Source organism: Schistocerca piceifrons, chromosome 4, assembly GCF_021461385.2.
Source record: "Schistocerca piceifrons isolate TAMUIC-IGC-003096 chromosome 4, iqSchPice1.1, whole genome shotgun sequence".
Taxonomy (NCBI): Eukaryota; Metazoa; Arthropoda; class Insecta; order Orthoptera; family Acrididae; genus Schistocerca; species Schistocerca piceifrons.
The window spans coordinates 513,892,528-513,905,575 of NC_060141.1; the positions used below are offsets into that span (position 1 = coordinate 513,892,528).

The 13,048-nt window shown below is 39.9% G+C and overlaps 1 protein-coding gene across 1 annotated transcript in view; it reads left to right on the forward strand.

Annotated features, from left to right (window-relative positions):
• LOC124795954 (dynein axonemal heavy chain 6) overlaps window positions 1-13,048 on the forward strand; it is a 1,096,896-nt gene that overhangs the window by 779,709 nt on the left and 304,139 nt on the right. The window contains exons 49-50 of the mRNA XM_047260034.1: window positions 1,801-1,961; window positions 8,615-8,756. Of these exons, the coding sequence (XP_047115990.1) occupies window positions 1,801-1,961; window positions 8,615-8,756 (303 nt within the window). The remainder of the gene's footprint in view (window positions 1-1,800; window positions 1,962-8,614; window positions 8,757-13,048) is intronic.

A 13,048-nucleotide genomic window follows, 5' to 3' on the forward strand; every position in this document is an offset into this window, starting at 1 on the left:
TCTTGGTGAGCTGTTGCAACACATAGTTCCCCCCCCCCCCCCCCCCCCAGTCGAACAGCCTTTTCTGAAACTGCCTGATGTTCACCTACCACTTCTTCTGCAGCCAGCTGCATTCTATCCTGTATACAGTCGTACAAGGTGTTATCAGGCATTCAGGAGGGTGATGTTTCTGTAGTTTGTGCAGTCTTTTTTGTCACTTTTCATGTATATAGAGCAGATGACCACTGTCTTCCGATCTTCTGCGATCACCTCCAAAATCCAGATCCTCTTGAATAGTTGGTGAATTTTCTTGCATAGTCTCTCTTCTCCTGCTTGAATGACTTCTACCTGGATTCCATCTTCTCCTGGACTTCAGTCCTTCTTCAGCTTCTTTAATTACAATTTTAAATGAAAATTATGAAATCAATATGAGGAAGAAGTACAGACATGTCCCTATAGATGACACAATCTATTATACTCTATAAGGCAGTAACCAGGCACTGATGAAACAATTTCAGTGTACTAGATAATGTTTAGATAAATCTCTCTGACTAACTTTGACCTGTGAGATTGGCTGAGGCCAGAGGACTTCTCACTTTCAATAACTCAATGTTGGGTGTAGTTCTCATAGCAGACTGTGCTTAACAGCAATTGAAATCAGTTGGGACCCTTAAGCTTACAGTTTTCAAGTCTTCATATAACTGAAGTTTATTAACTCAAACCTGGCACCAACCAATGTTGCTTCATTGTAACACCTACATCATTAACATATCATCCATTATTCATTAATACAAAATCAGTATATGGAGTATTTACATTCCCAAATTATCTACTGTGAATATTGCATCCATAATTGAATGTCTTCTGCTGCTCATAATTCCATGGTGGATGGTAAACAGGAAGATGTCAAATGCATACACCTGTCTATCACTGCTATCTTGGCTGCACACTTTTGTTTGTCCAAAGTTTAGGGCCTCTGGAAAATCATCCAAACAAACTACAAGCAGTAAACATCTTAATATAAATCATCCTAGGTTAATTACTCAAAATACCTCTGAAAGAAATTGTTTCAAGCCAGACTCAACTGCATGTTACTCTCATGTCATATTTGGTGTCATTCCCAACATCATTTATACACGCAAATTTGTGTCCTCACAACAGGTCAGCACCATACCATGTTAATAGTTATACTACTTTGAAAAGTCGCAGATTACATATAGCTATTAAAAACAGCAACAAAATTGCATGGATGGGAAGCAGTACCCTTATTATACTATCTTCTACATTGGCAACATAAGATGAGCAAAGCAGGAATTTCTTCTTTCTTTTAAAAACTGTTAGTTGGCTTTCTGTCACACCACATTCAAAACTGATTTCATTGTTGGCTGCAAGTTCTTGTGCCTAGTCCCCAGGTCTAAAAGAATTAAAGAAAGATATACAAGTATTACTTGTGTTTGCCATTCTTTATGCTGGGGTGTGATTTAGGTGCAACAGGCATTCTGCCACAAATTTTCAATTTTTTTCAAGTTATTAACCATGTATAGCTCACATATTTTCTTCATTACAGATGGAAATACAAAGGTATGTAAAGCATAGCATATGTTCTGTAACCAATAAACAACACAGTTTAATACAGATGACATCTCAGGATGTGTAAACTTCCCACACCAAGTCTCATTTCACAGAAACATTATGTTGAACAAACTGCGCGAGAAACTTCATGAAAGCTCCCATTTCTTTGTTTTTTATCCCCACATTAAATTTTAATTTATCTCCAGTTTTGGCATCTCTGTTATATGGTTTAATTCATTAACATTGCAGGATTTAAAAGAAGCACTGATAACAGTTGTGGGAGATGTTCTGGTGGCTGCTGCATGTGTTGCTTACCTTGGGGCATTTACAAACAATTATCGTGTAGAGCTAGTTCAAAAGTGGGTCGAACATATCATGGCTTTGGAGATTCCTGCATCTGAGGTTTTCAGGTAAGTTTGATACTATTCTCTCTGGAATACATTACACAAACCACACTATCAAATTTGCTTTGAGAAATTCATTTCCAAGTGGTTTGGAATACATAAAAAACTGATTTATCCATAAAAATACAAGCATTATTTCCTCAGTAAAAAATTTAATTTGTAATAAATAACAAACAGTGCATTACTGAATTGTATCACAAAGGAACTGAATAAATCAAGATGCCAATGCAGGAGATGCTCTGTGGTAACCAGCAACTAATTGTTAATTGATTCACTGCATGGATCCTAGCAGAACTTCTTTCAAGACTTAAAATGTGACAACTGAAGCTCAATGAAAACCAAATGAGAGTGAGGAGTGTGATGTGAGAAGTGCTCAATGAATTCCAAAGTAAAATTTTGCCAACCTGTTACTTCCATAAACACTTCCATATTCTTGCAACTGACTATGATTAAATGTAACTAATTACCAGAAAGGCATGTGTTCTGAAAACTCTGAACAGAAGGAATGTGGAAAAGTGTACAACTATTGATTACCTAACACATAAGTTGCTCTAATAATGATTGGATACATTAACAACAATGGGCATTACTTATGTGGGAGCTCAAATGAATATGCCAGCCATCACAAAAATCTGGCTGGTCATTTACGATTTTACCCAACACTACAGAATTGTTTAAAATCAAAACTGAGTAACCTACTGTCTCACACAATGTGATAATGATCAAGCACCAGAACCTCACAATATCATTTGTTTAACAAACTACGTTTCTCCAGATAATCAAACTTCATTACCAAAAAACATAACTGCTAATTATAAATGACATCACACTTACTAGCAATATAATACGTTAACACCAAACATACAAAAGCCAAGACTGAAACAGAAAATTGCTAAATATACAAAATTGAATAACATAACTGATTTGGAATATAAAATTTACTATAGTTTTGTCAGATTCACTGCTTGCAAAACTTCATCAACCTTTTTTTTTTTTTTTATTAAAACTGTTGCAGTACCAGATTCATTAACAGCTTTGGTTCACCACCAAGAATGATTTCATCATAGTAACAGAAATATTTTACTTTACTTTATGGTACATTTAATATTTACATATTAAAGTATTTTCTTATTTTAACAATGTGATAGTCAACTGTTTGGATGATAGGACGTGGACCTTGCTTGTGGTAATAATGATGTGAGTTATTGTAGGAATAGGATTAGTGTTTATGCACACAATATATTGTCCACTGAGTACTTCTACAGCACTGGCAACTCTTTTACTGTTCTAATTCTCCGAGATGGTGCAGCTTACTTGAGGTGAAGCTGCTGACAGAACATAATAGTTCAAAGGCAACAATAACATTAGTGAAGGCCCTCCTTCCAGTTGTGGATACTTTTTAATATGAAACAATGGAAACTCCAGGTAGGGATATCAACAATGTAGGAAAAGATAGATAGCTGCTTACTGTAAAAAGACACATTAAGTTGCAGGCAGGCACAATTAAAAGAGACTTACATAAAGCTTTGAGCCACTGCCTTCATCAGTAAAAGAGAAAGACACCATTCATACATACAAACAAGCACACCTCTTGCACATGCAAGCAGTAATCTGGAGGGGGCAGTGAAGGGGAAGGGAAAGGGTAAAGGGAAGGAGAATGGGAAGGGCAAAGTTAAGAGCAAGGGCAAGGGCAAGGGGAAGGGGAAGGGATAGTAGTGCACGGGTGGGGTGGGGAGACAAATACATCTGGTGGAGTGTGCAGGGACTTGAATGCCAACAGGCGCAGCATCAGGCTGTTGTGGGGCAGGGTTATGGGACAGGGAGGTGGGGTAAAATGGAGTGAAAAATGAGAAGAGTGGAGAAAGAGGGGTAGGTGGACTGATAGAGGGCAGCGAACAAAAAACCGTAGGAGATGAGAATGTCGGGTTCTGACTGCACCTAACTGCCCTATCCTGTGTACACCTTGTCCTAGGGTGCTCCCCAGCAGCGCTTCACTGTTCCCCACCCCTACCCTGCTATCCCTCCCCCCTTTTCCACACCAGCCTCCTCCTTGCCCCCACCAGTTGCCATTCTCATCATGCATTGCTGCTGTTACTCACAGTGTGGCTTCAGCTGCCAGAGGCTGCAGTCATGTTTGTGTGAGTTATGTTTGCCTGAGTGTGTGTGTGTGTGTGTGTGTGTGTGTGTGTGTGTGTGTGTGTGTGTGTCTGTCGTCTATTTTTGACAAAGGCCTTATTGGCCTGAAGTTTATATTGTGACAGTCTTTTTGTTGTGCCTGTCTGCAACTCAGCATCTCTGCTATATGGTGAATGGTAACTTTCCTTTTCATAATATTGTCAACATATAGTATATTCTTATATGGTGTGTAACTGGATAAGTCATTAACACGGACAATGAACAAGAAAGATCCAAGAACAGAGTCTTGTAGTGTTCCTCTTTTTATTGGGAATATTGCTGATCTCTGCTTATTTACATAAACAAGCTGTAGCCTGTTGCTTGAATACGTTTTGGATAAACTGAGTGGTTTATCTTCAATGCCATAATATTCTAATTTTTTAATGATTACCTCAAGTGACACTGAGCCAAAAACTTTGCTTAAATCAATAATTGTTCCAGACATGAAGTATTGTTCATTTAAAATTTTGTTGTTTTCAAAGCAGCTATATATATATATACATTGGTGCACACAATTTTCTGTTAACTTGGATATGACTTGTACTACTGAAATGATTCTATACGTATTTGGCAGGTTTTTATCATCCTACTAACTGGAAAAACCAGTACTGCCATGGTATGCGTTACTGAAAACATCTTTGAAATTATAAAACAGTCACACAAAGCATTATCCATAAAGTGCAAATGTATAAGTGCAGCTGCTTTATGTGTCTACAATATGATTTTGTAAAAATCTCTATGACAGTGCCACTTCATAGCTCCTTAGGCAGCTATTACTTTTGCCTACAGCTGTTTTCACTTCACAGTTGATCAAAAGTGCTGCCACTTATCAGGGTTCCTTTAAGTTGACTCAACTGTGGGGGTCTTTAGTAGTAAAGAGTGAAAGTATTGCAACTTAACATGTGATGCGGCAATTTGTTAAACACATCAGTGTTTATGATCTCTTGAACTTTGCTTTATAAAAGAGATGATAAGATATGGAGAAAATCTTTGGACTGTCTGGAGATGTAGATGGAATCCAAGTGCTTTCAATTTGTCCTTGGATACTTACCCACTGAGCCACAGCCCCCATTCTTTGAAATCCACCTCATCTCATTTGTTCCTCGTTCTCATCTCTCTCTCTTCGTCACTCACACACACACACACACACACACACACACACACACACACTTTTTTTTTTAATATACACTCCTGGAAATGGAAAAAAGAACACATTGACACCGGTGTGTCAGACCCACCATACTTGCTCCGGACACTGCGAGAGGGCTGTACAAGCAATGATCACACGCACGGCACAGCAGACACACCAGGAACCGCGGAGTTGGCCGTCGAATGGCGCTAGCTGCGCAGCATTTGTGCACCTCCGCCGTCAGTGTCAGCCAGTTTGCCGTGGCATACGGAGCTCCATCGCAGTCTTTAACACTGGTAGCATGCTGCGACAGCGTGGACGTGAACTGTATGTGCAGTTGACGGACTTTGAGCGAGGGCGTATAGTGGGCATGCGGGAGGCCGGGTGGACGTACCGCCGAATTGCTCAACACGTGGGGCGTGAGGTCTCCACAGTACATCGATGTTGTCGCCAGTGGTCGGCGGAAGGTGCACGTGCCCGTCGACCTGGGACCAGACCGCAGCGACGCACGCAGTGCCTAGGGGACCGCACCGCCACTTCCCAGCAAATTAGGGACACTGTTGCTCCTGGGGTATCGGCGAGGACCATTCGCAACCGTCTGCATGAAGCTGGGCTACGGTCCCACACACCGTTAGGCCGTCTTCCGCTCACGCCCCAACATCGTGCAGCCCGCCTCCAGTGGTGTTGCGACAGGCGTGAATGGAGGGACGAATGGAGACATGTCGTCTTCAGCGATGAGAGTCGCTTCTGCCTTGGTGCCAATGATGGTCGCATGCGTGTTTGGCGCCGTGCAGGTGAGCTCCACAATCAGGACTGCATACGACCGAGGCACACAGGGCCAACACCCGGCATCATGGTGTGGGGAGCGATCTCCTACACTGGCCGTACACCACTGGTGATCGTCGAGGGGTCACTGAATAGTGCACGGTACATCCAAACCGTCATCGAACCCATCGTTCTACCATTCCTAGACCGGCAAGGAAACTTGCTGTTCCAACAGGACAATGCACGTCCGCATGTATCCCGTGCCACCCAACGTGCTCTAGAAGGTGTAAGTCAACTACCCTGGCCAGCAAGATCTCCGGATCTGTCCCCCATTGAGCATGTTTGGGACTGGATGAAGCGTCGTCTCACGCGGTCTGCACGTCCAGCACGAACGCTGGTCCAGCTGAGGCGCCAGGTGGAAATGGCATGGCAAGCCGTTCCACAGGACTACATCCAGCATCTCTACGATCATCTCCATGGGAGAACAGCAGCCTGCATTGCTGCGAAAGGTGGATATACACTGTACTAATGCCGACATTGTGCATGCTCTGTTGCCTGTGTCTATGTGTCTGTGGTTCTGTCAGTGTGATCATGTGATGTATCTTACCCCAGGAATGTGTCAATAAAGTTTCCCCTTCCTGGGACAATGAATTCACGGTATTCTTATTTCAATTTCCAGGAGTGTAAAAGGATTAATATGTGGGTACTCTAACCGTGAGCTAAACACATTCTGAGAAATTACCTTCATCTAGTACTCTGTTTCACAGTGAGAGAAGTAGCAGTTTCATTTCCCTTGCAATACATTTGATAATGAAATTTCTGGGTCAGAAGTAGTCATCTGTTTTGGAATTGCTTAGTTTGTTTATCAATTTGTAGATGTAATTTAAAGTGATAGATATTGAAGCAATTTTCTCACTACTTGTGTGTTTTACATGAGTGAGCAGGGTTCTTACATTTAAAGTAGAATAGAGATAGATAGATAAAGTAGAGTGAGGTTGCTGGCAGTATTTAAAAAATATTTGTTGAGAGTATCACAGTCAAACAAGATCTTTTTCTTTTATTGGTATTATTAATTAATAGCAGCCTGTTTTTTATTTATTTTTATGATTCACAATATGCTCATCATTTGCACAACTCTTAACATTTCTTATGTCAGATCTGAGGAGTTCCTTCAAATTTATGTGATTTTCCTTCTCCCTATCACTTTCATAAGACTTAGCTTACAGAATGAGTATCAGTATTCTGAGTTTATTAAGTTGTAGAGTGTACCACTTGTTGGTATGATGCTCCTATGTGAAATATTAGAACAGCATATTTTTGTAATAGTAAGGCATGTCTGTTTTACTTTGTGCTTAATCTCTGTCACAAGAATGGAAAAGCGTTTATCACTTTTTTATTATTATCAGTTATGTAAGACAAAACCATTTCCTTTAACTGATTTATTATATTCTTTATATTGGATTCCCCCTTTCCAGGATTTTGTATGTCACTTGTTTTTCTTTCATGTAATGCTGCTTGACAAGCTGTAGTGTATTGTAAGAAGGCCTTTGCTGTGACAATTGTAACTGATTTTCTCTCTGAAAAATGTGAATGTATTCTTGTAAATAGTAAGCTACCAGTAAGATATAAATTGTTATTTAATATAATATAGACAAAGAAAAGCAGCACAAATGGTATCAGATCTGTTTGGTCCATGGAAAAACAACAAGTAAAACTGAACCAGAAGACACTTGAAGATAGATGGTAGAAGCCTACTAGCAACATTTCAAGAACCAGTATTAAGTGAAGAATCCAGGAGTACACTATAGCTCCCAAAGGAAATGTTACACTAATTACAATCTGCCCAGAGGCATTTAAGCAGTCATTCCTCCCACAGTCCACCACAAAGGGAACAGGAAGAAACCCTAATACATTGTAGAGTCAGAAGTACCTGTTGCCATGCACTTCATAATGGTTTGCAGAGCATAGACATAGATTTAACATCAGCAGCACCCATCTGTATAGCAATTTTCCTTTTAATTTAGTACATTATACTAAGTATCTATGTGTTGTTGATGTGTTGGTTGACACTTTTATGGCCTTGAAAGTTTTCATTCTAAGTGGATGAATGAATGTATAAATGCACATCCATTGGTTGTAGAAAATAATAAGCTCATTCCACATTACTGAAGGGTGTATGAATCACAATACATGAGTGAGGAATATCAACTCCTTATATCTATAACAAAGACTAACTAAGTCCAAACAAAATTACATTCCACATAATTATCAAACACATGTATAGTTAATTTTTCTACCTAATATTTATTTTGCTTCCTGTGCTGCATTTTCTGTATGGGATTTAATGTAATGACTTTATGGCAGATTCTTTACATTTGTAATCTTTTTTGTACTTCACTTCTCTCTGAGTGTAATTTACTCAACATACAAAACTCCATATTTACAATAAATGTAGGTGCACTTTGATTTTTTAATGCCAGGAAAAATTTATCACCAACAGATCAAATCGTATAGACTTAACGTGTACTACTAATATGAAATATGTATTACTTCAATAGAAACGTTAACTGTTGTCATTCATATTCCACAGTTTAATCAATGTTCTGGCAGATCCATTTGAAATAAGACAGTGGAATGTCTATGGATTGCCACGTGATAATGTCTCAACAGAAAATGCAATAATGGTCACTAAAGGCAGTAGATGGCCTCTGATGATTGATCCTCAAGAACAGGTATTTTATACAGCCTCTTATTGAACTTTTTCCATCCACTCGACTTTTGTTTCATGTTATTGGGAAATGTAACACATCCAATGAACGTAGCTATTAAGCTGCTTCAGTTTTGTATGTCTCCTTAATTAACTATGTAAATATTTTCAGTTTGTTCCTCTGATGAAGCTGGTACTGTGAATGCCAATATTATAGAAACAACTATTGATTCGAATATAATATAAGGCTTAGAGTGCCCTGCATGCAAGTGAATTTTTTACTTGGCACTACTCCTATTAAAAAAAGTATATCAGTGTCAGTATCAGATACTAAACCTACGTTGGATGGTACAAATGTTTCCCAATTACACTATAGTCACTAAAGCAGATTTTAAGTGACCAGGAACAGGATCATAAGTGGCAAATGCAAGTTTTGCACCATTCAGTTTTAAGAAGTCTGTCTGAAAACTACCAAGAACAAGTACTTCATATTGGCACAACTTTTCTCAAAAAATTGTTTGCTCAGTCACTCAACTACTTTGGTACCTATTTGTCTTCTTTTTTTATTTACAGTGTTGGATTTATTCAGTGAGAACTTTTGGTAAGTATTAACTTCTTCTGTCTCTCCATCAGCATAATATGCTGGATTCAAGAGCTTCTGTTATCTATAACTCATCAGGTTACCCCTATGCCTCACAACCACAATATGGAGAAAATGATGTACTCTTCCTACAGTGAAAACTGTGAATGCCCATAATTTACAGCTTACAATTACTGCTTAAAATCCTCTCACATTATTTCCAATTCAGATCAATTACATTGGTTGATCCACCTATCACACTTAATTACCAGTAGAATTGTCCTCCAATTACCTGTGATGCCTACAGCATCTACACTCAAATTCCATATTCCTACTATCCTATTACTTTCACCTTTGTGTGGTAGGCCAAGCTCCTTATAAAAGTCTTGACAAGGTATAGCTTTGACCTACAGCTCAGCAAACACTAAAAACCGTCATGTACATGGCACTACTACCTTATGGGTTATTGATAAAATAATAAAAGTCATTACAAAAAATATTTTGTGACATTTGAAAACTTGTTCCCGGCTAAAACTCAGACCTGGGAGCCAGGTTCAGACTAGGACTTGAATTTTCTATTTTTAAGAGTTATCACCTCAACCAGTAGACAACTGGAGCACCTACTACATCCTGTTGCATTTTGTGATTGAGTAAGCCTCAGTAATTTTTCGGAAGTGCCAGCTGAGATAACAACAGAATTTAATCACAAATTGTGTTACTCATCTCATGGAAATATCTCATAGTAACAACACATCAACATGTATCCTGTCTTGTGTAAAGCAAAATGCTGCAAAGCAAGATATCACTGAAGAGAATATGATCCATGTTATGCTAAACTCACTGAACATTGATGGGATACAAATAAGAACAGTATACTATGTGTGTCATAGAATCATGGGAAATTTCTTCAGAACTGCTGAAAAATTTTAAGTGGATTATTCATGTATTTTACAGAAACATAATTAGAAAAATTTTGAGTAGAAATCAAAGTTTTGAGCCCCTGCATACCCCTCCTGAAGTAATCTTTACAATAAACTTTGACTAATACCAGTTTAAACAGAGTCACTATTCTCTCATTCTGTACATGAACAGAATAAGAAACACCTTAATGTGTAGAACACTAAAAACGTAACCTCCATCACATATTGTATAATATTTATTCTCAGTATAAATGCATTTACCCAAGCTGTTCTGTCATAAGGTGTTAATATGTAGTACAATAAAGAAAAATGATTATTCTAAGTAAAAATGTAGATAAGCAACCTACACTGCTGTTTACTATGAATTTCTTCTTGAGAACAGATAATGATGGGTGACAAGCTTTCTTACATTTTTACATAATTGTTATGATAACTAATCATTCCTTCACTTGAGAATGTAGCCAGAGCAAAACAGAAACAATGTAATCCAGACTGTAACAGTATAATGAAAAGGATAGTTGCTGCTCAACATAAAGCGGAGATGCTGGGTCATAGAAAGTCACAATAAAAAGACCGTTACAGAATTAGCTTTTGGCCAACAAGGCCTTTGTCAAAATTAGACAACATAAACACATGCACACACTCATTAAAAGGCAACTCACATACATCTGACGGCAGTCTCTGGCAGCTGGAGGCAGACTGTGAGCAGCAGCGCACTAGGGGAGAGGCAACTGGGTGGGGTTAAGGAGGAGGCTGGAGTGGGAAAGGGGAGGGATAGCAGGGGCAGCATATAGGAATGAGGTAGAGAGTGGGGCAGCTAGGTGCAGTCAGGAGGCTAGACAGAGGCGGAGAAGGAGAGAAGTAAAATGACTGGGTGCATTGGTGGAGTTCAGGACTGTGCAGTGCTGGAATGGGAACAGGAAAGGGGCTAGACAGGTAAGGATGATGATTCGCAAAGGTTGGGACCAAGAGGATTACAGGAACGTATGATATATTGCAGAGAGACCTCCCAACTTCACAGTTCGGAAAAGCTGGTGTTGGTGGGAAGGATCCAGCTGGCACAGACTGAGAAGCAGTCATTGAAATGAAGGATTTTATGTTGGGCTGCATCCTCAGTAAAAGGATGGTCCAGTTGTTTCTTGGTTACAGTTTGTTGTTGGCCTTTCAGTCAGACAGACAGCTTGTTGGTTGTCATGCCCATGTAGAATGCACCACAGTGGTTGCATCTTAGCTGGTAGATCTCATTACTGGTTTCGCAGGTAGCCTGTCTTTGATGGGATGGGTGATGTTTGTGACAGGACTGGAGTAGGTGGTGGTGGTGGGAGGGATGTATAGGATGGGTCTTGTATCTAGATCTATTGCAGAGGTATGAGCCATGAGGAAAGGGATAGGGAGCAGGGGTTGTGTAGGGATAGATGAGGATATTGCGTAGGCTTGGTGGGCAGTAGAATACCACTACGGGAGGAGTAAGAAGGATAGTGGGCAGGATATTTCTTATTTCAAGGCACAACAAGAGGTAGTCAAAACCCTGATGGAGAATGTAATTCCATTGCTCCAGTCCTGGGTGTTACTGAGTCTTGAAGGGAATGCTTCTATGTGGCTGGACGGTGGGGCTTTGGGAGGTGTCAAGTTACTGGAAAGATAAGGCATGGGAGATCTGTTTTGTACAAGCTTGGGAGGGCAATTACAAGCTGTAAGGACCTCAGTGAGACCCTTGGTATATTTCAAGAGAGACTGCTTCTCAATACAGATGTGACGGCCACAGGTGGCTAGGCTGTATGGAATGGACTTCTTGGTATGGAATGGGTGGCAGCTGTTCAAATGGAGGTATTTCTGGTGGTTGGTAGGTTTTGATATGGACAGAGGTACTCATATAGCCATCTTTGAGATGGAGGTCAACATCAAAGCAGGTAGCTTGATGGCTTGAGTAATACCAGGTGAAGCAAATGGAGGAGAAGGTGTCGAGGTTCTGGAGGAATTTGGATAGGGTGTCACCATCCTTGATCCAGAGCACAAAGATATCATCAATGAAATAAACCAGGTGATGGGTTTGGGATTCTGGGTATTTAGGAAGGATTCCTCTAGATGTCCCATGAATAGGTTGGCATAGAATGGTGACATGTGGGTGCCTATAGCCATACCCTGGCTTTGTATGTAGGTAATGCTTTCAAAGGATAAGTAATTGTGGGTGAGGATATAGTTGGTCATGCTGACTAGGCTGGAGGTGGTTTGTTTGGAATCCATCAGCAGGCATTGGGAAAGTTAGTGTTCAATAGCGGTAAGGCCATAGGCTTTAGAGATATTGGCAGAGTTGCCACAGGTTGTGGAAATCGGGGAATATCAGAGAATTTCAAACCGTCAGGGAAATCAGGAAAATATCAGGTAAATTTGGGGAAAAAAAAAAAAAAAAAAAAAAAAAAAAAAAAAAAAAAAAAACACTGGAAAAATCTCCTTTTTGTCTCAATAGATGAAATGGTTTAGTTACTGAGGTGTCATGCATTGTCACTGGCTGGATGCAGCTGAGTACATGTGCTGCTTACGTACTCCCTCATTCCTACTGCTTCTCTCCTTTGCATCACTCCCCTCAGCTTGCAGTCAGTGCTGCCACCACTTCTTGTGACTAGCCTAGCAGCTGCCGAAAAGAAGCTGGGAGTCATCAGGAGTGGTTTGTTTCAATCTGATTCTCAGAGACTGTAGAGGCAACATCCGAAGCCAGTGGTCATGTGAGCCTGAGTTGTGTCTGAATGATTGTGTGAAAGTGTGTGTGCTCTCATTTTCTGACAAAAGCTATGGCTCAATACTTAGTTTTGATGATGT